At 42.9% G+C, this 26,318-nt stretch overlaps 2 protein-coding genes across 2 annotated transcripts in view; both read right to left on the bottom strand.

Moving 5' to 3' along the window:
* Nucleotides 1-26,318, bottom strand: part of LOC137423229 (sodium/potassium-transporting ATPase subunit beta-1-interacting protein 3) — a 763,631-nt gene that overhangs the window by 694,182 nt on the left and 43,131 nt on the right. The gene's annotated exons all lie outside the window — the stretch shown is intronic.
* On the bottom strand, nucleotides 20,281-21,580 carry LOC144891092 (uncharacterized). The gene is made up of 2 exons (XM_078773478.1): nucleotides 21,413-21,580; nucleotides 20,281-21,274 (listed from the first exon to the last, which is right to left on the bottom strand). Exons 1-2 carry the CDS (start codon nucleotides 21,578-21,580, stop codon nucleotides 20,426-20,428), a joined length of 1,017 nt encoding a protein of 338 aa, XP_078629604.1. The 3' UTR covers nucleotides 20,281-20,425.

The following is a 26,318-nucleotide window of genomic DNA, read 5'->3' as shown; positions in this document are numbered from 1 at the left end:
GGGGCTATGACAATTTATGTCTTTTACTTCTTGCCAATGTGTATTTGTGAAAGACTTGTTCAAATCGGTTCGTGTAAGACTTTTGCCAAAGTCTTCCCTCTGGCCAACCCCACAATAATGCGAGATTAATGATTGTGGACATTGAATAAAAAGCAGAAGAATTCCCTTTAACATTCTCTGAAAAGGACTTTATTCAAACATTTTCTGGAGTCAATGCCCTCCTCCCACAAACGTAACCATGCTTTACAAATGGCATGATGCCCTTTTTGGGTTTGTAATGCCCCTTAACATGGCTCAAGGACAATCTTTTTTCCCCTGAGCAATGCTGGGTACCCCTGCTCGTCGAAAAATAAAAATAATACATTTGTTTTATTCAATTTTTATTGCCCGGGTGTCCTTTAAGAAAGTAAACATCAACACAAACAATAAAATGACAACTCATTTACTGCCTTCCATTCATGAGTTACCTGTGTGGTGAAGATTATTTTTCTTTAGCCACGACGCATATGTCTCCCTCTACTCTATGCATGCCGTTTCATTTTATGCATCATTTGCTCCGTAAAAGGGGTATTCAAGGAGTTATACAAACCTTAATTTTTTTTCCATAATTCTATATTTTCTTTTTCACAATTATTGTTATATTTATCATTTTCTTGATAACTTTTTTCTTACTAAATGTCATTATATATCTATCGTTTGAAAAATAAAATGTTTTATTTTTCAATACACTAGCGAAGGGACCCAGTGAAAGGGCAAATAGTAAAAGGTGAACGTGATTATTTGTTTACACACATCAGGTTTTTGATGATGATTGATGACAGTGCTGACCCTGTTGTGCCTTGATCGTGGTCAGAATTGAAGTTTAGGTTTATTAATGTTGTGATGAGATCAATATTGGTGTAAAGTGGCCTTGAGAAGATGAAATTGTCGATGCCTGCCTGATTGGTGTGTAGACTTCGAAGCTGAGATTGTTTTAATTGTTGGCGTGCTACAGGAACGCTTCTGGGAGAACGATATTTTTGGAAAATGTGCGATATCGTGGATCATCATTTGGTCCACCAACAGTATCCCCCCCTTGCTCACATTCTTCCCAACATCCCTTGTTTTTCCAAGTCTTCTTCTATTTTATCCCTCATTCCTGCTGTATGTATGCTTCCAGCTCCTTTCTCTTTCTCCTGTTCCTTTTGTACTGTTACGTCCTGATTCGTTCCATGTTCTATCTCCTCCACGAGCCCGGACATTGTACACAAAAATAATTATCTTGCTCTGTAACCACTAAGTGGCTCATTATGGTTTCACAGATGGGTAAGGGAAGACCACATATAAAAAGGCTATGTGTGGCAACTGAAAAATGGGGTAGAGGTGTACAAACCATCTGGCTCCTTCCTCCTACTGGTTCCACTTGTTGTACTCCAACATCAAGCGATAAAATATCATAAGTTTGTATGGTATCACATTTTGCACAATTATATCTTCTAAATAAGGGCATATTTGCTCTGAAAGAACCTTGTTTATATTGACATTTTCAAAACAGGCAAAATATTTGCAGTGACATTTGAAGGACATGTAGGACAGAAATGTCATAATTCAATATGTGGGCACCGAGACACCGAGACACCGAGCACCGAGAGAGAGACAAAATGGGCTATATACAAAAATGGAGAAAATTAAAAATTAATAAACGTGGGGGCATGATACCACCTAGTGTGCATACACTAGACTGCACTTAACAAGGGGTCCTCTGATGGGTAAAATATCTTTTCAAACAACAATTTTAACTACAATGGCACTTGGTAGAATGGACACCTCTGAAAAGTATACATTTTGTATCCAATGATCTGCATCCGGACCTTAACCAAAATCTAATCAGCTTGTTCTTGTCACCTACCAAACTCGAACAAACAACGAAAATAACAAACAGACAAACAGACAGGGGTGAAAACATAACCTCCATTCACCTTTGGTGGCGGAGGTAATAGACGTCAAATCACATTGAGCAGACTATAGGTGATGCGATATGACGTTTGTTGCTTCTTACATTCAACGATTATGTATATTACATGCATTATGAAAAATAAAATTGGTTTTGGGTCCTTTATTGGCACAATCAGGCTGCTCAAGGTCATTTGAGAGTTGCAATTCCACGGGGTTTCCGCATATCTCGTGGGATTGTGAGTGTGAGTTCAGTGGTTTTTAAGGTTTTTGTGTTAAAACAAATATGGCGGCCGAACCACGTGACCGATGACGTCATCATTTTTTTTTCTAAACTAATTTATTCCTAGATTATGCTCAACAAATTTCATCTTGATCGGATGAAGTTTTGTACTTGTCGAATTATGACGTCATAATGGAGGCATCTATGACATCATCATTAACATATTTTATTCCCCATGGAGAGTTATTTACAATGAGCCATGTCTCATTTTTTTCTATTCAGCGCTTTTGGAGATATAGAGGTGCAAAGTTTTTCGGGTTTTCCAAGATGGCAGTCAAACCACGTGAACGATGTCGTCATCATACTTTTTTTTCTCCACCAGTTTATGCTGACATGGCACTCCATAAATTTCATCTTGAAAGGATGAAGTTTTGTACTTGTCGAATTATGACGTCATAATGGAGGCACCAATGACATCATCATTAACATTTTTATTCCCCATGGAGAGTTCTTTACAATGAGCCATGTCTCAATTTTTTTATATTCAGCTCTTTCCGAGATATAGAGGTGCAAATTTTTTCTATTTTCCCAAGATGGCGGCTAAACCACGTGACATATGACGTCATAGTTATCATTAAAAAATTATAAGGCGGAGTTGCACTTATGGTGAAAATTTCCTGTCAATAAGACCAACGGTTGCAGAGAAAATCATATTTATTCTGTGCGGACAAACAAACAAACAGACAAACAGACAAACAGACAGACAAACAGACAAACGGACTCAAATGCAATACCCTCTCCTCTGGCGAGGGTAATTGGTAAAGCATGCTAAGAGACCTTTCTATGACTCCAGTGTTCGGAAGTTAAAAACCTCAACCCTCATCAGTGGCATCTTCAAATAATAATAAAAACCGGACATAACCGGTAATAATAATAATGACAAACCGGACCTAACAGCAAAAAATGTTTCACTTTACCAGCGTTGTCACCGAAGGATTCTCCAATGTTTCATCACTGTGACCCAGGACATTTGGCAACTCGATCTCAGTCACCTGCCTACCTGCTTTCACCTACTTTCTGTTCATCCACCACCTTCAGTGTCTCCACAGGATATTTTCAAGAAACTCAAGAAAATGAATCTTAATAAGTGGCAGACTGGACTGTATTCCACATCGTATTATAAAGAAATTTGGATATGAATTGTGTTTCCCTTTTACTGAACTACTTGATTGCTCACTCTGTGTAGGTGTATTAATTGACATTTGGAAATCTGATTATGTTATACTTGTTCCTAAGTCTCAGCCACATAATTTTGATCATTTGCTTCCAATTTCACTCATATGCTTATGTTCCAAAGTGTATGAGGATTTTGTTGTAAATTCAGATATCTAAGGACATCAGGTGGGTCGACGACAACCGTTGACTACCTGATGGTGCGTAGGTGAGATAGGGGGCACATCCGGGACACAAAGGTGATCTCTGGGGAGGAGGCTGTTTCACAGCACCACTTGGATGTCTGCGACATAAGGGTGAAAGGTGCGAGAAGAGCTCGGCGGGTGAAGTACCAACCGAGAATGAAGGTGTGGAGGTTGAAAGAGTTGACAGTAAGGGAGGCATTAAAAGAGAGGCTGAGTCGGGTAGAGGATGGTGTGGTTGAGCTTGAAAGTGGTTGGATGTCAATGAAAGATAGTCTGTTGCGAGCCGTTGGTGAGGTATGTGGATGGACAAAAGGACCACCGAGGCACTCGGAAACATGGTGGTGGGATGATGAAGTTGGAAAGAGGATTGACGAAAAGAGGAAGAAGTTCAAGGAGTGGCAGAAGGCGAAGGGTACGGGGGCAGAAAAGGCAGAGCATGAAAGTTATAAGGCAGCCAAGATGGCTGCAAAGAAAGAGGTAGCAAAGGCGCAGGAGGCATGTAGGAAAATGTTTGGAGAACGCTTGATTTCGGAAGAAAGTCAGAGAGCGGTATTCAGGATTGCAAAGCAGAGAGTGAAAGAGAGGTGTGATGTGATGGGGGTGAGTTGCTTGAAGGATGAAGTGGGACAAATCGTTGTGGACCCAGATGGGATTAAAGGAAGATGGAAGAGATATATGGAAATGCTGTTGAATGCAGAGAATGAATGGGAAGGCAACATAGAGAGTAACCCAGTTTTAGGACCGGCAGAGAAGATAACTGAGAAGGAAGTTGAGGAAGCAATAAAAGCAATAAACGAACCACCTTTGGAGGCCATTTTTTCCCTGCAGAACAAGGGTTGGCCTTTTTCGGGCACCATGGTCCCCTTTTTGAAGCAATATCTTGTGGCCGAATGCCCTTCCTGCCACCAACCCTGTTCGTCAAGCGATAAAAGCAATGAAGAGTAGAAAAGCGAGAGGGCCGACGGGAGTAATGGGAGATATGTTGAAGGCAGCAGGAAGTTGGGGTGTGAAGAGAATGACAGAGATCTGTAATCTGGTGGTGAAAAAGGCCACATTCCAGTAGATTGGGAACTGAGTACCCTCGTCCCTCTATACAAGGGGAAAGGTGACCCTCTGGACAGTGGCTTGTATCGAGCGATAAAGTTATTGGAGCATGGAATGAAGGTATTGGAAAGGGTGTTGGAGAGGAGGATAAGGAAGAAAGTGAAGATCGACAAAATGCAGTTTGGATTTATGCCAGGAAGAGGAATGACAGACGTGCTTTTTATTGTAAGGCAGTTGCAGGAGAAGTACATGGAGAAGAGAGGAAGAAGTTGTTTCTTGGGTTTGTTGATCTGGAGAAAACATTCAATGGGGTTCCACACGAAGTAGTGACATGGGCATTGAGGAAGTTAGGAGTGGAGGAATGGTTGATCAGAGTAGTGATGGCAATGTACGAAAGAGCGAGCACAGCTGTAAGGACGAAGGACAGGAACAGTGGTGCATTTGAGGTGAAGGTGGGAGTGCATCAGGGGTTGGTACTAAGTCCACTACTATTTGTAGCTGTGATGGAGGTGCTGGCTCAGAACGTAAAGGAGGGTTTACCGTGGGAGTTGTTGTATACAGATGATCTGGTGTTGATTGCAGAAAGTATGGATGGACTGAGTGATAAGATGAACAAGTGGAAGGAATGTATGGAGACAAAAGGTCTGAAGGTGAATTTTAGAAAGACGAAGGTGATGGCAAGTGATAAAGCATGTGGTGAGATGGAAAGAACTGGGAAGTGGCCGTGTGCTGTGTGCCGGAAGGGTGTCGGAGTGAACTCCCTTCAATGTACAATGTGCGCTGAGTGGGTTCATCAAAAAATGTAGTGGTTTGAGAGAGTCATTAACCATTGTGGCAGCGACATTCAAGTGTAAGGTGTGCACAGAGGGAGCTGCAGATGGAGGAAATGTTGAGTTGGATCTTGGAGATGGCGTGAACCTGGAAGGTGTGAAAACATTTTGCTACCTAGGAGACATGCTGAATGGAGAAGGTGGATCAGACTCGGCAACAGTTGCTGGAGTGAGATGTGCATGGAAGAAGTTTCAGGAACTGAGTGTCGTGTTGACGAGGAGGGGGGTGTCGTTGAAGCTGAAGAGAAAGGTGTATGCTGCATGTGTGAGAAGTGTTATGATTTATGGGAGCGAGACATGGGTAATGAACATAGAGCAGCAACGAAGGCTGGAAAGGGTGGAAATGCAAATGGTTCGGTGGATGTGCGGAGTATCGTTGAGAGAGAGGAAGACAAATGATGAATTGCGAAAGATGATGGGAATAGAGCCTGTGATGGATGCTGTGAAGAGAAACAGGTTGAGATGGTTTGGTCATGTGTTGAGGAAGGATAAAAGTGACTGGTTGAGAAGAGTGATGGAAATGAATGTAGAAGGAAGTAGAGGACGGGGAAGACCGAGAAAGACTTGGCTAAAGATCGTGGAAGAAGAAATGCGGGCAAGGGGGTTAACAAGGAGAGATGCAGAAAATAGGGCAAAATGGAGAATATTGTCATGGGGACCGCAAGGCTAACCCCCGCTCTTGCAGGGAAAATGGCCTTAAAATGCATGTTGATGTTGTAAGGACATCAGGAATTCTGTTGATATTTAACATTTTGGTTCTCCTGTCTACAACCCACTCTTTAGTTAAATACTGGGATATTTTTAAGGCAACTGATATAATCTCAAAACTCCTCAGTTTTGGTTGCAACAGATTATTCTAAAGCCTTTGGTAGAGTTATCCACCTTATTGGTGTTGATAAATTCTTTAACCTCGGTGTTAGCCATTATCTTGTCTTCTTTTGTCTCCATATTCTTTAACCTTTGGTAGAGTTCGTCTTCCGCTCCCTCTTTTTGTATATTTTGTTTGTCTGGTCGATTTGTTTGTGAAGTTAATGTTAGCTCTTTCACGAGCCTCGATTCAGCATACAAAAAAAAAAAAAAAAAAAAAAATCTCATGGATCTGTATTTCTTTTATCCAACAGAAGCCAGGCTGTTACAATGGTAAAGTTTCTACATGGGAAGCAAGACATGCTGTGGTTCCACAAGAAACAAAAATTGGTCCAGAAGATTTCTTCGTCATGATAAATTACTTTGTGCCTGGTAACCCTGAAGTCTCACACTACAAGTATGTCGATGACATGACTTTGTTCATTCTCACCATAAGTTTAACACAAAGCAGTACTATGCTGTATAAACTTGATGAGCATCAAGAATGGTGAACCAAAAACAGCATGAAGACAAATTCTAGAAAATGCCATGAAAAAATAAATAAATTCAAGTCATGATTTGATGTTTTCAAAGATTCCCGGCAGATGTGCCGAGTTTTCAAATTGGAGACTACGATGTAACCAAACGGATTGTATTAAACTGTTAGGCATCCATGTGCAAAAAACCTTGAAATGGACCACTCAAGTCAAGGCTATGTGTAAAGTCTTCAACAGAAAACTCTACTTTTTTTTTTTACTGCATATGAAGCGTTGTAATAGCCCTATTTCTGACTTGGTAACAGTGTGTTTACAATATGTTAGATCCATTTTTACCACCGCCACCAAAGGAGGATGGAGGTTATGCTTTCACCCCTGTCTGTCCGTTTGTCTGTCCGTTTGTCCGTTTGTGAACAAGATATCTCAAAAAGTTGTGAACGGATTCGGACGAAATTTGGCAGGGATGTAGCTTAGTAGCCGGACACTGAGGTCATGTGCATAAATTATACCAACATCACCTCCAAACTTGGAGGCATCCGTGTGGTACTCAAGTCTTTACAGACTGAGATTAAAGCTCTATGGTCACATATCGTATTATTTATGCACATGACATCAGTATCATGCCATAAGGTTAGTGTGCTTCCTTAGTTAAATGTAATATTCCTGACTGAAAACCTCCTAATTGTTGATGAGCAAGGCAGAGACAATGTGTCGGTGTGGCAGGCGACAGTTGTTGCTAACAGGTTGTGCAGCAATAGGGGGTTCAATCTATATGTATGTATATACGAGTACTGTATATAAATATATATATATATATATATATATATATATATACAGTATATATATATATAAATATAAATATATATATATATATATATAAATATATATATATATATATATATATATATATATATATATATATATATATATATATATATATATATATATATATATATACTGATATATACGTATATATATATATATATATATATATATATATGTATATTGTATATATATGTATATGTATATATATATATATATGTATAATTGTATATGGAGGAAATGTATATGTATATATATATATATGTATAATTGTATACTGAAACGCAAAAGAAACTTACCACCTTTGAAACCTTTAAATATCAACAATAACACTGCGTATAGTAAATGTGTGAACTTATTTGTGGACAATAGTGTCCTCACTGTCAGACAAAACGGTCAGGGATGGTCACTTGAACCTTCAATGGTCACTTCATAGCACAGCTGTTGAACAGCCGTTTTGACTGTCAGTGATTAGCCAAGGGGTACGGGATGATTTTAATGAGCTGCACGTGATGTCTTGATATTGGCTTTAAAAAGGCCAGTGCAAAATGGGCATTTCAATCAACATGTCACGATTGTCAAGGGATCAACGGCAGCGTGCCCTGGGCATGCTGCAAGGTGGACTGTGCTACCGTGAGGTGGCACGTCGCCTTGGCTGTTCACACCAGACGATATCGGCCCTGGTGGACAGAGACACCCTCCACAACTCTGCATATGACAGACCTCGATCAGGGAGGCCAAGAGTCACCACTGCAAGGCAGGACAGGCAGATGGTCCGAAGTCACCTGCGGGATCGATTCCATCCAGCATCCCGCACTGCGGCAGAAACTCCGGGGTGTGCAAACCCATGGATCTCCAATGATACTGCAAGAAGACGACTGCATGACTATGGTCTGACTGCCAGAAGACCATACAGAGGCCCCGTGATGACGGTTGCCCATCGCTGCAACCGTCAGAGATGGTGCCAGCAGCATCAGCGGTGGACCTTGGCGCAGTGGAACGAGGTCGCTTTCAGCGATGAGTCAAGGTTCTGTGTGGACAGTCCTGATGGGCGTGAGTGTGTCTGGAGAAGAACTGGCGAGTGATATGCCGATTGTTGCGTGCGTCAAGCCAACAGGTGGGGTGGCCCAAGTGTGATGGTGTGGGCAGCCATATCGGGCCGGTACAGGACGCCACTGGTGGTTGTGGATGGGCATCTTAACGCCCAGCGGTATGTGGATAACATCCTGCGACCTCATCTGCTGCCATTCCTGCTAGACCATCCAGAACTGAGAACCTTTCAGCATGACAACCCTCGTCCCCATGCTGCTCGCTTTACCACTGCATTTCTCCAAGGCGAGAACATCAACACCATGCAGTGGCCTGCGCTCTCCCCTGACCTGAATCCCATAGAGCACCTGTGGGATGAGCTTGGGAGACGCATAGTTGGCAGGGCCAGGACACGGGCAGAGCTGCTTCAGACATTGAGGACTGAGTGGGACAGAATCCAGCAGCAATCCATCCAAAGACTGGTAGGCAGTATACGCCGACGATGCACTGCCTGTATCCAAAACAATGGTGGCCATACACGCTATTGAAAGGGGACTGACATTGCACCCTGTGCTGTTCTGTACTGTAGAACAGACTGATGAGATGGTGTATCTTGGTCAAAAACTTGACATGTCATCAATAAAATGCCAATGTTTCAATTAGCAATTGTTGGTTTGTTTTATTTTGAACTGTTACAATTTTATTACATTTCAAACAAGTGGTAAGTTTCTTTTGCGTTTTCGGTCTTTTTGAAGTTGGTCAAAATGGTCAAATTTTTTGGTCAAAATGCCCATTTTGCACTGGCCTTTTTAAAGCCAATATCAAGACATCACGTGCAGCTCATTAAAATCATCCCGCACCCCTTGGCTAATCACTGACAGTCAAAACGGCTGTTCAACAGCTGTGCTATGAAGTGACCATTGAAGGTTCAAGTGACCATCCGTGACCGTTTTGTCTGACAGTGAGGACACTATTGTCCACAAATAAGTTCACACATTTACTACACGCAGTGTTATTGTTGATATTTAAAGGTTTCAAAGGTGGTAAGTTTCTTTTGCGTTTCAGTATATATATATGTATATGTGTATATATATATATATATATGTAGCGGTTACCGCTGGATGTACATAATCGCCTTGCACCGGCCAGAACACGGCCAGACGCGCCTCTCCCGGGCATGCCCGGACTCACTGTTCCCGGGCACGCCCGAACCTCCCGGGCACGCCCGGTCTCGTCTTTCCCGGGCATGCCCGCTCTCGCCTTTCCAGGGCTCGCCCAGAGCGTCCGGGCATGCCCGCTATCGCCTTTCCAGGGCTCGCCCAGAGCGTCCGGGCATGCCCGCTATCGCCTTTCCAGGGCTCGCCCAGAGCGTCCGGGCATGCCCGCTATCGCCTTTCCAGGGCTCGCCCAGAGCGTCCGAGCATGCCCGCTATCGCCTTTCCAGTGCTCGCCCAGAGCGCCCGGGCACGCCCAGCCTCGACTTGCCAGGCCGCAGCCAAACACGCCCGGGCAGGTCCAGACTCGCCTTTCCAAGGCTCGCCCTTGATACCCGGGCATGCCCGGTATAGCTTTTGCCGGGCAAACTTCCCGACATAAATGTGTATATATATTGTTGCCCGAAAAACGGGCTTGTCAGAATACCTGAGCTGTTTTGTTTCAATAAAGCAACTCGGACGAATTCCGTCTTTGGTCGCGTCAATTCTTTCGACTCGCGTTGGAGCGCAGTTCCTTCATATATATATATATATATATATATATATATATATATATACACACAGACTTGGCATTTAACATGGAATATATTTTTTTTCTTGACTTGGGTTTACTTTCTTAACTCAGTATATCAATCTGGTGAGTTTCTTTTACACTTTGGTGATTTATTTGTTAAAAGAACCATGTCGCTGATTGTCTGTCGCAGCAAGAAGTCAACAACAGGATTATATCACAGGTGGCGTGGCAAAATGTACGGACAGGTGCATTTGATGATTAGCTTCACAGTCGGGTATACAAGGTTTGTTGCGTTCTGTATTAGTGGAAAACAACTGCTGCACGTCTCCAAAAGTTATTGCCGCTTCCTTTGGAGATGGTCCGTCAACTCGACAATGCTGTTTGTCATGGAGTGGTGGCTTTACGAAATTACGGCATGAAACGGCGTGCTATTGCTCGGCAGTATGGCATCACTCAAGGTCAGGTGTCAAAGATCCTGAAACGAAATGCTCAGAGGGGTGTCCCTACTCCAATACCGAGGCCAAGACGTCCCCGCAGAACTACAAGGAGGGATGATCGCCAGCTGCACCAGTTAGTCCGCAATGGCCGTACAAAGTCAGCTAATCGGCTTAGGGCTGAGTGGCAGCAACTGACAAATGTGCCTGCATCCAGAAGGCTAGTCAACCAACGACTGGTTCAAGCATTCTATCGTGCCAGGCGTCCCCTGAGAAAGCCACGCCTGACCAGACAACACCGCCAGCGCCGATTGCAGTGGGCCAGAGAGCACCGTCAATGGCAGCCAAGGCACTGGATTCACGTGATCTTCAGTGACGAGTCTAGATTTCTGGTCTATCGTCAAGATGGCCGTGTCCGAGTGTGCATGAAGCCTACAACAAAGATTGTATAGTGCCAACAGTCCAGGCTGGAGGTGGTGGGGTGACCGTTTGGGCTGCTTTTCATGCAGGGGGAAAAACTGACCTGGTTGTTCTGAATGGAAACCTGAACCAGTTCAAATACAGGGCCATTCTGGAAGAAACATTGCTTCCATTTGCTCGTGCAGCCTTTCGAGGAAACTTTGTCTTCCAAGATGACAATGCACAGCCTGATCGTGCTCGCATGATCCAACACTTTCTTGCTGACCGTGGTGTAGAGCATATGGAGTGGCCTGCCATGTCCCCGGATATGAATCCGATAGAGAACTTGCGGGCAGAATTAACGCGTCAAATCGACCACTTGGACCAGCAGCCGACCTCTGTGCGTGAATTGCAGCAGGCTATTGTCACTGCATGGCAAGCGATTATAGGCAATTTAGGTTGAAGATTTAGGTTGAATGTTTTTGTTTTCAAGAAAGAACCCCTCAGCACACACATCGGGGAGGGGTAGGTGCAGACTGGAAGTTTGGAACGATTACACCTCACCACCACATAATTCAAAACACCTCACCACCAAGTAATATAAAACACCTCACAGCCATCAAACACGTAATAAAAACACCTCACAGCCATAAAACACATAATAAAACACCTCACAGCCATAAAACACGTAGTAAAAACACCTCACCACCACAAAATTAAAAACACCTCACAGCCATCAAACACGTAATAAAAACACGTCACAGCCATAAAACACGTAATAAAAATACCTCACCACCACGAAATTAAAAACACCTCACAGCCATAAAACACGTAATAAAAACACCTCAGAGCCATAAAACACGTAATAAAAACACCTCACAGCCATAAAACACGTAATAAAAACACACCACCACAAAAGTAAAACCACCTCAGTCATAAAACACGTAATAAAAACACCTCACAGCCATAAAACACGTAATAAAAGCACCTCACCACCACAAAAGTAAAACCACCTCAGTCATAAAACACGTAATAAAAACACCTCACAGCCATAAAACACGTAATAAAAACATCTCACCACCACGAAATTAAAAACACCTCACAGCCATAAAACACGTAATAAAAACACCTCACCACCACAAAAGTAAAACCACCTCAGTCATAAAACACGTAATAAAAACACCTCACAGCCATAAAACACGTAATAAAAACACCTCACAGCCACGAAATTAAAAACACCTCACCACCAAGTAATTCAAAACACCTCACCACCACGTAATTAAAAACACCTCACCACCAAGTAATTCAAAACACCTCACAGCCACGAAATTAAAAACACCTCACCACCACGTCATTTAAAAAACACCTCACCACCAAGTAATTCAAAACACCTCACCACCAAGTAATTCAAAACACCTCACAGCCACGAAATTAAAAACACCTCAACACCACGTCATTTAAAAACACCTCACCACCAAGTAATTCAAAACACCTCACCACCACGTAATTAAAAACACCTCACCACCAAGCAATTCAAAACACCTCACAGCCACGAAATTAAAAACACCTCACCACCACGTCATTTAAAAACACCTCACCACCAAGTAATTCAAAACACCTCACCACCACGTAATTCAAAACACCTCATCACCAACTAATTCAAAACACCTCACCACCACATAATTAAAAACACCTCACCACCACGTAATTATAAATACCTCACCACCACGTAATTCAAAACACCTCACCACCATGTGATTTAAAAACACCTCACCACCATGTGATTTAACAACACCTCAGCACCACATCATTTAAAAACACCTCACCACTACATAATTCAAAATACCTCACCACCACGTGATTCAAAACCACCACAACGTTATCAAAAACACTTCACAACCACGGAAACAAAAGTTTGAGGGAGTCGTTAAGTGACAACACAGACACTGCCCAGATGTGTAGATATATAGATAAATGACTGTACCCGAGTTGCCGTTTTGTCATGGTTTAAACCAATCATAATTCAAACAATTATTTTGCACAAATGTATTTGTAATATACGTGATATCACATTTTATAAACAATTGAAGTTGAAAACTTAAGTTGAAAAAAATTGTTTTCCCAAAAAAATTCCACAAAAAAAAAAAAAAAAAGGGAAATTTTTTCAAAAAAAACAACCTTCGGACATACCGACGGGAGAGGTATGTGCATACCAGAAGTTTGGTAGGATTTCACCAAAGTTTGAGAAAGTAGTTCAGTGACAAGACAACACAACACAAGACAACACAACACAACACAGGACAGGACAGCGCTGCACAGATATATATATATTGTTACGGAACCCAACGTCGGCCTATGGTTCCCCTTTGAGGGGGGATTAGTCCCCTCGTTTGTTACTGACCGACGTGGTCCCTGAAGCTGCACCGCGACCTCCGGAAAGGCCGGTGCACATCCCCGTTCGCGACCGCGGATAAGATGGTAATTTGCCAAGCGGATGGCAGCCGCGGCCCGAACGGTTAACAAAGACTAGACCTGATTCTCAAACATTGGCCAAATCGTGCCACAGGTATTCAATTGGGAAAAGACAAAGACGACACAGATGTGAAGAAGAAGAAGAAGACAAAAAGGGGTTTGAAATACGACTATAATTTATTACTACTATTTACAACCAAAAGAAACCAAGGAGGAGGAAGGGTAATAAAATAAAGACAGAAGGAATCAAGGAGACACAGTGCAACGCTAGCTTACCTACAGTCTTAATTAATACCCCAGGACAAGACACACAAAACGGACGACAATCAAACTCACACGAATGGGGAAATGAAGGCAGGAATGATTGGCTGGGAGGAGGGGAAGGTCCAAGTGGTCCACAGAGCTGGAAGGATGCGGGTCCAGTCCGTGTAAACGGCAAGGCTCGAGGTGAGCGGCCGCCGACCCTCCTCAATCTGGCCCGCACGGTGGCGCCGCCTCGCAGCAGCGGGTCGAAACTGCCGTCAAAGCTCAACTCAACCGCGGTGGACTCAGCTGCGGTGGACTCAACTCATCTGCTTAACTGCCTCCGTGACGCATCTGCTCGTGGGGATCCCTTACTCATCTGCCGTCCCTGGCGCAACTCTTTCTTGTCAAAGGCTTTTCGTATCTCTCACGCAGCCCTTTCTTGTCAAAGGCTTTTCGTATCTCTGACGCAACTCTTTCTTGTCAAAGGCTTTTCGTATCTCTGACGCAACTCTTTCTTGTCAAAGGCTTTTCGTATCTCTCACGCAACAACCACCACCAAAGGCTTCCGCGTGCCCTTATATCTCCCTCGGGCGCTCAAGCCGCCGGCCTCCAGGACACGCCCATCGGTGAGGTCGCCTCGGCCCTGATTGGTCGCGAGGGCTCACCGATCCCGCCCTTAGAGGAGGCGTTGGCAAGGCCATGCCTTGTTCCCGGCGCTGGGCCGACTCCTCCCACCTTCGGCTCTGAGATGACCTCGTGGCTAATGGAGTCTTGCAGCGAAAACAACAACCCACAGCTGCAGCAGAATTCAGCGAACCGCTCAATGCAGTTGGCAATTGAGGAAAGGGGAATCCAATGGAGGTTCTGGGGAAATTGAAAGGGGATACTACCTTGTCTGGATTCGGTGCAATGGAGTGTCAATTAATGGACGACATAGCCTTAACCTAATACACACAATAAGGAAATAACTACCAACAAGCAGGAAATCTATGATTGGCTAACGCGATTGTATATGACCTAACTAAGGGACGCCCTTTGACCTTTATACACAACTGGAGGAAGTAGGGTGATATTTTTACAACAATAAAAAACACTTCTCATTTCCACAACAATATATATATATATATATATATATATATATATATACATATATATATATATATATATATAAAAATTAGGTTGCAGCACTAATTATAAAGTATAATTCATTACTTCCTACCGCATCCAGGATGACTCCATATTGTGCATGGTGAAAAGTGGGAGATAATGTACCATGTCGCAGGCGGTTCTTATCGCTCCCGGTAAGGTGCAGCAAGGGCTGTATGGGACCCAGATGGCACTTTCTGACACTTTTTCCACTCACAATATGGAGTCACACAAGTATTGGTCTATAACTGAAAGGTTTTCAGAGTCATAAGTGTGTGGAAGCTTGTTGTGTTGCCCTGATGATGCCCCGATAAGGGCAAAACCAGGTTGTTAACTGAGTTTTCCATGTGCGTGTGACAGCATCTGAAATAACATCTTTATGATTTGTCTCTGTGGGATGGCTCTTCCAGAGCTTCGCAGATAGTGCGGGCATTGTGGCCGTGACGTCACGGCGTTCGGTCATAGGTTGGAGCACTACATATATATATATATATATATATATATATATATATATATATATATACACACGCACACACAAAAACAACACCCACCACCGCCCACCCTCGTGTTTCTGCCAACTAAGCTTGAACATACCGATTTGTATTTCATTGCAGCACATACTGTGAGTGTTTGCTCAGCAGCTTACTCTGTCATCATAGTCTGCTTTAATTCGATGTCTGGAAAAAACTGTCTTTATCATGCCACTGCAGTTCCATTTATTAAATCTGAGTTTGTTGGCAAAATTTTCTCAAACATGGCAATTAAATTCTACAAACAATGGATATCCCCTGATGGTTCACTGTTTGTGCAGAAAGAAGTCTATGTGTTTAAATCAACAATAATTAGCTAAAAACTGAAAGTTTCCTCGGATGCACTGAGCAGGCCTTTACACTAATGGGGGTTCCATTTGCTTTGGATCAGAGGCAATAATTAGACAAATTCAGGTCAGTGTCAGTTGACAGGCAAAGTCAACGAATACATAACACACGCACATTCATAACAAATGAATGATGTGGGGTGTGTTCGTATGGTATTACAACTGTGAAAGCTGCTGGTAAAAGCTTGTCACAATCACGTTGCAAATGAAATGTGCTGAGAAAACAGCAACATTTCAGTTATGAGTTTACCAAGCTAATACACATCACAGTGCATATACAGAGAGGACATGTCACTTTAAAGCACAAAGTCCTCCCATGACTTTGAATATAGGAACACAGCATCAGTGCAAATGTGTTTGTACACTTAGAATGAAAAACGATATTGAGTTTCATATTATTGCTTCTCATTGCACGTTGTATTTTTTAAACATTCCTCCCATGTCCGTCCCTCATATCTCAACAGTAGTACCGATAGGCATCAGGGCATGTACGTCGGCCTCACACATCGCCATTCTTTCACCCAATCGATTACGCCTGCCCTAAATCTAATCTCCAAAGCTGCAATAACTCATGCGACAGCATTTGCTCCCTGAATCCTGCTACAATTGGCCGTCGGTGAACCCGTTTTAATGGCATAACAAAACTCAGATTCCCTGGTCCATCAACCATGAACAACGCGTAGATGGCTTCTTAGTGTCGTAACTTGCATGAAATAATAGGAAATTTTAGGACTGAATTTTATGCAAGACCGGACAATTTTTTATGGCCTGAGGCTTCCGAAAGAGCTGCACCAGAAATCACACACACATGCAGACAAATTCAAGAGACATAATTGGACTCGAGTTCAGACAAACGCAACCGCTGGCCATGGGGGAAGTGACATAACTTCCAAGAGCACTCTGGGTAAAGCAACTTTAATCTCCAGAATAGGTGGGGGGTAATTAAAGGGAAACCCTCCTCCCCCACAGTGTGATGCCAACCCATGGGGTTTGTTCTTGCTCTAACCTCCAAATGCTAAGCATCAAAGCATGTAAGCAGCACGTACCATTAAAAAAAATCTTTGGTATGACTCAACTGGGGTCGCAATCAAAACGCCGACCTCATTTCCTTCTCTGTTCTCATTCGTTTATTCATTCTTATTCGTTCGTTCGTTCTTCGACCACGTGTTTCTCCCCCATTTCCCCAGATAGTTTTCACTGTTATTAACCTTCAATGTTTACACTTTCCCCTCAAGTTATGTATTCCGTCATATTTTATAACACCTTTTTCTTCTTCTTCTTTAAAAGGCTGCTTTCGACTTGCTCACCAAATCAATTCATCCCCAAAAAAATATCCATCTCCTATAGTGCCTTTTTTCTACATTCCCTAAACTTTATAACTAATAATTTATAATTCCCTAAACTAAACTAAATATTCCCTAAACCTCCCATGATTATAGTGCGTGCTCTAACTATTATGCCGCCACAATCTTGTTATTTATTCTGGTGTGGTCAAGTGGTAATTCCGGTGTGGTTATAACTCTTAACAGTAATTTAAGTAATTGTGAAATCTAACAATATTTATTTCATGAGAGAAAGCAAAACATGGCTAATGTTGTGGGTTTAATTTTTTTCACAATGTATCTGACCAGGAAACGGTTTTCAAGCTATCTGATCTTGAAATTAGCTTTCCATTTTAGCCAACTCAAAGTCAAAATGTATAATGCAATAATGGCTATATTTTGTCTTGTGCCTCAAAGAACAAATTGAAGAGAACATTCATCTAAATAATGGTTTCCATGCTGGTGATTTGATAGAATCTGATAGCTGGATATTTGGAAGTGGCATGCTGTCAAACAGTTCCTCCACGAGGGAGATAACCCGAAGATTGATAAATTGGTACCAAATTTGTAAAATCATCCTTCCAATGTTACATATATCCATGTTATAAAAGGAGCCATGTGTGCATCCGTCCATCCATGCCTGCGTGCGAGCTCCACCCATTGGTTGGACAGTTTGTCTGACTCCGCCCACAATTTCTATATTATGGCAACCAATTTAGGAAATCATTAGAACTTTAGAATTTACCCTTTAGATTTTAGAACTTTAGAATTTACCCTTTATATTTTAGAACTTTAGAATTTACCCTTTATATTTTAGAACTTTAAAATTTACCCATTCGATTTTAGAACTTTAAAATTTACCCTTTATATTTTATAACTTTAGAATTTACCCTTTATCACCCTTTAGAATTGCGCTTTAGGACCCACTAGAACTTTAAAATTTGCCCTTTAGAACCCTTTAGAGCCCTGGTCTCTCAAGCAGCGCTTTCACTGTGGAGGTTACGCAGGTTTGTTATTATTTCCAACTATGTTCTCTTAAAATTGTGAGTTGAACAGGCCACTGATGGGTTTCTGTGAAGCTGGTGATCGCATGATGGTGGAGCATAAAGAATTACATGCTCCGCTGTTTCAAAGTGGGAATGCCTTTTTGATTTTATGAGTGGGAGGAGGATGGGAGTAAAGATGTATCAGCGTTAGAAGGGAGAGGTTGAGGCTTTGGGGGGTAGGGGGAGTTGAAGGGCTTGTCAAGGTTGGAGACAGGGACATTGAAATGAGCTCAGTCCAAACAACCGATCATTCGTCCATGTACTTTTGTGTACGAAAATCCATGTACGATATTTGAAAAACCGTTCAACATTTAGCTTTCATATTGCAGATATCTATTCCTGATGACATTATCTCAACCTTGTTAGATCTTGGCTGTGATTGGCTGAATTATGTTGCCATGGCGACCATCTCGGTAAATTGGCTTGTGTACATGATATTTAAAAAAACATTCAATATTTAGCTTTCATATTACACAGATATATTCCTCATAACAGAACTGTCCTCAGCACCAGAGTTTGTTCTAATTGGCCACATAAACATTCACAGGTTACATATGCATCCATGCTTGTGACATACAGGCTGATACTGCATTGCAACAACCATCTGTTCTTTGTATAACTGCAACTCATGTGAAAGTTGCAACAAACAAGTCGGCTTTAAGATGATTCCCAAAGCCACAGAACAGTGTGGTGCCTTTTATATGAAAGCACAGTTTTGATATTCAAACTTATCTAACAGACTGTACAGATTTACAAAGTGTAGGTGTTTTGCTAAGACTTCCAGTAAGAACAATACTAGTCGTTGTTGTGTACAAGCAGCCAGACATGTCAAAGATCTGCTTCTTAAGTAATTTGAGTGCTCAAATTGCATCACTGTCATCCCATACCATGGACATTGTGTTGACAGGGAAATCCAACGTTGAGGCAATTGTGCAACAAGTGCTTGATTTGACTGGTGACCTACACCTGAAGCAAGTCATGCTACCTTGGTTGGACACTTGATCACATATGTATATGGATCTCATTCAGACAGAATTATATCTTCAGGACCCCAACCAGTACATTACACTGACCGTCACGTAGTATGGATCTCAACAGGAACATGATGATGATGGTGCGAGTCGTTTTCGACGAATCTCTTCCCTTCGTTGGCATACTCAATAAGCATTGTGCATTGTAAGATGACTGTATAGTCCAATGCAGGACCCACAACGTCCACCACAAATATCACAGGTATAGACTTGTCCTTGCAGAGATGGATGTTTCTGAAGACATTGTGTATATTAGAATGGTACCCGTGGTACGAATGGGTGGGAGGTCGGATGGAAACACACAATGCGGAAGCGGCGAATGCTAAACCACGAACCAATAAATTCAACATTCCTGCGCCACCTTTAGTTGAACGTCAGGCATAGATAATCAGTTTGTGAAGGACTTGGGCAGAAAAGCGGCAAATGACAAGCCACGGAGAAATAAATTCCACATTCATGTGCCACCTTCAGTCGAACATCAGGCATGGACAACCAGTTTGTGAAGGACTTGGACAAAACACTGCAGCTGCATATTTCTTTACCCAGACAATGGTGAAACTGCAAATGGCGAATCCGTGAATTAGTCTAGTAGGAAGACTAGGTCCCCCTGCACCCCCCGGAGATATACTTCTAATCAGTGTTTCTAGATTGGAAAAAATGTGTAGAAAATGACTAGCTATGGCCCCAAGCTGAAAAAATGTCCCACATACCATTTTTATGCAAATTACTGCTGCCATTATCAAAAAAACGATTTTTGACATATCTCAGCCAATATTGCAGATAATTGAAAAATGAAGGTGTCTAGACCCATGTTTTGAAGGGCATAGATCATGATAGAACTATTCATAACATGATTACATGTGTCTATGGTATACTAGTATGCTAATTAGTGCTTTATTTACAAAATAATCACAGTTTTACGAAATAATAGACTCATATTAAGGTCCGTCTACACAGACGTTAACACAAAGTTTTATTTTTCTAAATATTACAACTGTCAAAATAGTCCTAGCACTCAATGTGACCACTCTTCTCTTGCTTGTTTTAGATAAACATCATTAGCATTAGTGATTCTACACTGAGTCAGTCATCATCATTTTCATCGAAATCGTCAGAGTCAAACTCTTCTTCTCCTTCCTCTTCCTCCTCCTCTTCGTGCTCTCCTGTGTTCAGAAGATCCACCAGTGAGGTTGGTAGGATGGGACCACTGGACCACATTGGTTTCAACAGTCCTTCATCAGTCCTTATCCATCCTTGCTCCTCATAAGGTTTTGGCTTTTCGATGATAGGTTGATCGGCTCTTTTGTACAATGCTACGCGGTGGTTCACACGCTGGATGTGCGGCTTCAGGGCAGACTGGCATGGAGGAAGGCGAGCCAGATCAACCTTGGACTTGGATGTGAGGGTCTTGTCCTCTCCCACCATTTTTCGTAGCAGCTTGGCACGGACAATGTCCACTGATGACTCGCGACTCTGGCCGTACATCACACAGGTGAATTTTTCTAACTGCCTCTCCACCTCAGGGTTGGCATCCCAGTTGTCACCCAGTTCACCGAATGCCCTGTGAAACCTGGGATTCTTCTCCAGCTTTTTCAAGGGCCCGACTTTTCCCTTCCCTTTGAAGGCACTGGTGCAGTCTTCTCCGCTGAACACATAGTACCCCAGGAGAGTGGCACAGTAGTCCTCTCCCAGGGATTCTGCCAGCTCAGAGACGTTGACAAGTTGGCGATGCTTCCCTGACCCTGTATCCAGGTACACCGTCAGCTTGATGTTGTGGGCATGGTGGAGCAGGATCAGGAGGATGTCTGTGTCCGGTGTTCTGACTACAGCGTTCTTGTATCCGATGGTAGCAGCATGATGGAGGTACAGAACCACCCTGGTATCAGTCTCTTCCTGGTTGCTGTAGATCGTGGGGAGTTCACGTACCTCGACCTGAAACACAAAAAGGCACCGCATTTCAATCACCAGTCACTGCCAGTTTCAGATCTAGACAAACATCACAGGTAATCACCTTTTTTTCAGGAAAAATTACAAATTGAATCGCCATTCACGAAGGGCTTTCAATTTTACCTTGCCATTCGTTGAGGCAAGTTGGTGGGCCTTCCCCTCCACGATCAGCACAGCCATCTCTGTTCTCTCCAGCCTGGTAGCTGCCTCTTGTCCACTCCACACTTTCAGAAGAAGCTGGCACATCTGCTTTTTGTTGTCGTCATTTGCAAGGAACATTTTGAAGTTCATGGATGTGTGGAAGGGTCCAATCGTTACTACATGACTAGCAAATTCATTTGGCCAGCGCCAGATGATGGGAAGGGCTTTCATGCAGACACCCAGATCAAATGTATTCAGGACTCATCTCTGACCCACCTCAGCAGTTGCTGCCTCGGAACGCTTCAGTAGCTCACGAACAACTGCGTTGTCTGTGATCGGTTGGTGGATAGGCGTGCAGTAGTCGACTGTTGATTTGCTGGGTGGGGGAGAACCAGTTGCAGAGGTGAAACCCCCTAGCCCAGGCACAGGCTGCAGGCCACAGCTTCCGATGTATCTGATGAAGAGCCAGATGTAGTACTCTTGCATCGTAGTGGCATAGACTGTGTCATTCTCTGCTGGCGGTGTGAATGATGAGCCTTCAGGGAACTTCGGGCCAACGCGAGTAAAGTGCAAGGGTGGGAGAGTTTTTGGTGTGTCGACCTTCAGGCTACGCTGTTGTGACCTATTGATGGTAGGTAGCATTCGGTCCTTGCTGCTCTCGAACCCGGGCTTGACCTCCTGCACCATGATTCCTCCAGCACTGTTTACAATGTTGCTGCCGTGCACACTGGTAGTGGTTTTATTCAAGTTGTCCCACTCACAGTGGAATACAAGGTTGCCCTCTCCTGTCACAATTTGTGGTGTACGATAAGTTGAGACTTCATCCAGGACCTTGGCGAGAGCAGTTTCCAACTCCAAGGCGAAATCGTAGCTCTCAGAGTGTCCAAGCCTGTGTAGTATTGTGGTGAGCTGTTTGCTTCGGAACAGGTGCCTTACAGTCACACAGAGGAGAATGTGCTTTGGTAACTTCCATTTTCCATCTGACACTGCACGGCACAGATCTTGTCCAATGGAGAAGACCAGACGCTTCACCTTTTCTGTCTCGATGCCCTCCTTGCCAGTCATTAGCACGCTGAGAAAGCGGACAAGGTCTGGAGGTAGGATGTCTTCAGGATTGAGCTCCATGTCTTCAGCTGTTGGTGGCCATGGTTGGTCTTTACACTCTCTGAAAGCCTGTAGAATACCCTGGCGAAGTTGGAGGGCAACATTTTGGTTCTTGTTTGTGCTTCCGAGTGTGAATGCTCGTGCGAGAGCATTGGAAACTGTTATGTTTGAGCTGTGCACAAGCCAGAAAGAAATGACATCACATTTGTCATGATCAACCTTCGTGAAGTGGATATGCTCCTTGATTGGGTCATTCTGTAGGCGTTTCAGTAGTTTCTCTGACCGATAATTTGAGTTCTCATATCCATTCAGTTTCAGTTCCTCGACATAGAGCAAGCGCAAGGAAGAAAGCTGTAGAACTTTATTCTGCTGGATGACCTGGGTTTGAATGTGTTCCAGTACTCAGTTGAATGCCTTTTCATGGGCGGCTGACATGCAAGCCTGCTCCTTTGGTGCTTCGGCTCTGTGAATCGCACGCTCATAGTTGTAGAATGCTGTGCGGAAAGCTTTAAAACATGACGGATGGTGTTTGGCCTCACATGCAAAGAGGTCTTTGTTTTTCACCTTTCGATGGAGTCGATAGAGACCCATTTTCTCAGCCCGTGTTTCGATTTGCTCCCATGCATTTTCTTTGTTTTTAAAGGATGGGAAGGTTGTAGGCCTCTCAGTATTGCGATGAGCATCTTTGGTCTCAACTTTCTCACAAAATATACACTCTGGCGGGAAGATGGGTTCAGCAGAACCTCCTGGTTTACGAGGAGAGTGATGCCATGATGAGGTTGATGGCCCTGGTTCTGTATCATCTCCCAGACGATGAAAGTGGCGGACAAAGTGCTTATAACACTTGCTGTGATATCCTACTCTTTCTAGGTCATCAGGAAGAGTTGCCAGGATCTGATCACATACTGATTGCATACGACATGGGGAGTCATGCGGTTGGTTGAGACGTCTATCCCGGATCTTTTGAAGCAGTTGCAGTTTTTCTGAAGCAGATCCTTTAATTTTACGGAGGGGCGTGAAATCCCCATGATCAGACATGGATGGTACATGAAGGATGCATGTAGGAGGAGAGCTTTGGGCTGCAGGTTCTACACTCCGTTTTCTTTTGGGCATGCTTGCTGTCGATGTCTACCATCACTGTTAAATGACAAATAAGAAATCACGAATGATGTTAAAAGTGCCTGTGAAAGGAGGCTCTGAGTTTTCAGTGAGGTAACAGAGGTTCTGAGTCATGTTCTACACTAGGGTACTTTTTAGCTGACTAAACCATGTTTAGTGGCATCAAAAGTGCTAATAGCTAAAACATCTAAATTCTTCCACACTAACGTTAGCTATCTAGGCCAATGAAACATTGTGCTAAGTTACTGTAGCTAGCTCAGCTGTCGTGCCTCTTTCTGGTTCAATTCATATACAGAAGTCAACAGATATGTCTCATGTTTGGCATTAACAAAAGTTTAAGTTACACCGACATTAGGAACATACTGTACATAGATGAGGCTAGCTTTAACGTTAGCTAACATGGTGCTAGCTGGCTCAGCTGTTATTCTGCCTGTTTATGATTTCATGCAGAAACTGAAGTCAAGAGTGTGAGTAACATTATAGTTAGCATCTTACCTGGCTAGATTGGAGGATGAATACCAAGAACAACACACAGATGGAATGGAAGACTGAACTTTCAACTGAGGTATTCAATAACATCAACGTTACCAATTGATACGAGCGCGCGACATTACCAATTGATACGAGCGCGCGAGCGCGCATGTTACATGGATGGAAATGTAAAATGGCAGCTATAGCAGCACTAATTTGGATCTCTAGTCTGTCATTTCTGCACTGTGATTGGATAACATAAAAAAATATGTTTGGGAGTTAACAGCAGGAGTTGGTAGATTTTACGTGGGCTGGGTGAGAAACCTTTAAATAAGCAAGTGAAAATCTCTCGCAATACAAAGTCAATGGTGGGAAGAAAAGTTGAGTGGTACCAATGTTACTGCCAATGTCCCGCCCCTATGCAAGACTCAGGAGCATCTTGTTGACATTTAACCTTGAAAATACCTGGGTTTAGACCCCTTATGTACCATGTTAAGTTATCTGCAGTATTAACGTATCCTTATCATTTGTAAAACTGATTATTTTGTAATTACAGCATTAATATGCATACTAGTATACCATAGACACATGTAATCATGTTATGAATAGTTCTATCATGATCTATGCCCTTCAAAACATGGGTCTAGACACCTTCATTTTTCAATTATCTGCAATATTGGCTGAGATATATCAAAAATCGTTTTTTTGATAATGGCAGCAGTAATTTGCATAAAAATGGTATGTGGGACATTTTTTCAGCTTAGGGCCATAGCTAGTCATTTTCTACACATTTTTTCCAATCTAGAAACACTGATTAGAAGTATATCTCCGGGGGGTGCAGGGGGACCTAGTCTTCCTACTAGACTAAATGTCATGGATAGAAACCCTCACATAATTTCCTTTCAACTCAATCTCTATATTGTAGCGGCTACCGCTGGGTTTTCACAATCGCCTTGCACCTATCAAGGACGCGGAGCGATCACCATGCCGGGCTCGTCCAGGACGCCCGGGCAGGCTCGCCCTCAACTTGCCAGGCCTCGGTCGGGACGCTGGGCCACGCCCCCTCTCGCCTTTCCTGGGCAAACGCTCCGGGATAATATGTATATATATTGCTGCCCGATAAACGGGCTTTTCAGAGTGCCTGAGTGTTTGGTTTGATTAAAGCAACTCGGATGAATTCCAGCTTTTTGTCGCGTCCATTCTTCCGATCGACGTGGGAGCCCCAGCTCCTTCAATATTTTGATTCCAAACAGCAAAATTCCAATCACAAATTAATACTATAGCATTAGTATAACAAAATACAATGGTACAAACACTTGAGAGGTGAATTAATGTAGATGCCATTCTGACACGATGATCAATACAGACTAATCTGCTGGAGATAAAGGGCAGATACAAAACACTTCGTACTTGGATTGAAAAACCAAAATCATAATTGTTTTGAGAAATCTATTAAACCTCCAATCCACCATACGATGGATAAAAGCAGCGTCGTTTGGGTGGAAAATCAAAATCATAATTGTATTGAGGTATTATCAAACCAGGGAATGTTTCTGCTGAACCCGTGAATGTGTTTACTACCGAATCAGGAGCAGTTTCATACAAATCAAAACACAATCATAATTGATTGAGGAATATATGAAACCTCTGTGTGAAAATTAAATCTCAACTATTGATCAAAGCTTGTGTCCAGATCGGTTGTAGCTAAAACCGAGCTTAAAAATAATTTGCAGCCAGTCCTAATAAAAGCCAAACTTGCTGCAGGAAGTATGAGGGAGTCATAAAAAAAAAAACTTTGCTCTCAAGCCAGGCGGCAGTAAGTCGGGCAACTCAAGGCTGTGTCCTTTTGATGTCAGGCAGCTTGGCCGAGGATTACAGAGGGAGAACTGGATGTTTATAACTAATATCTAGGAAATGCGGGCCTTGGAGAATGTTGTTGTCTCAGTACTGTGTGATGTCAGTTTTGATATCTCCACAAGGCCCCCCTTGCACCTTGCTCCTCCCAACCTCCTGCCTTGCAACTTCAAACTCACACTCACACAACCATCTTCAGATAAACAACTGAAGCCTTCATAAATGATTTGTGTACAAGGATTCGGGGAGAATAATGAACTGGATGACTTCGTCCTGTAACTGCTGATGTGTTTAAGTATCCGTGTATACCTGATAAGTATCCGTGTTAAAGTCATGCCGA

Source organism: Myxine glutinosa, chromosome 3 (genome assembly GCF_964187855.1).
Source record: "Myxine glutinosa chromosome 3, kmMyxGlut1.1, whole genome shotgun sequence".
NCBI classification, from domain to species: domain Eukaryota; kingdom Metazoa; phylum Chordata; class Myxini; order Myxiniformes; family Myxinidae; genus Myxine; species Myxine glutinosa.
This window is presented reverse-complemented; position numbering and strand designations above follow the sequence as displayed.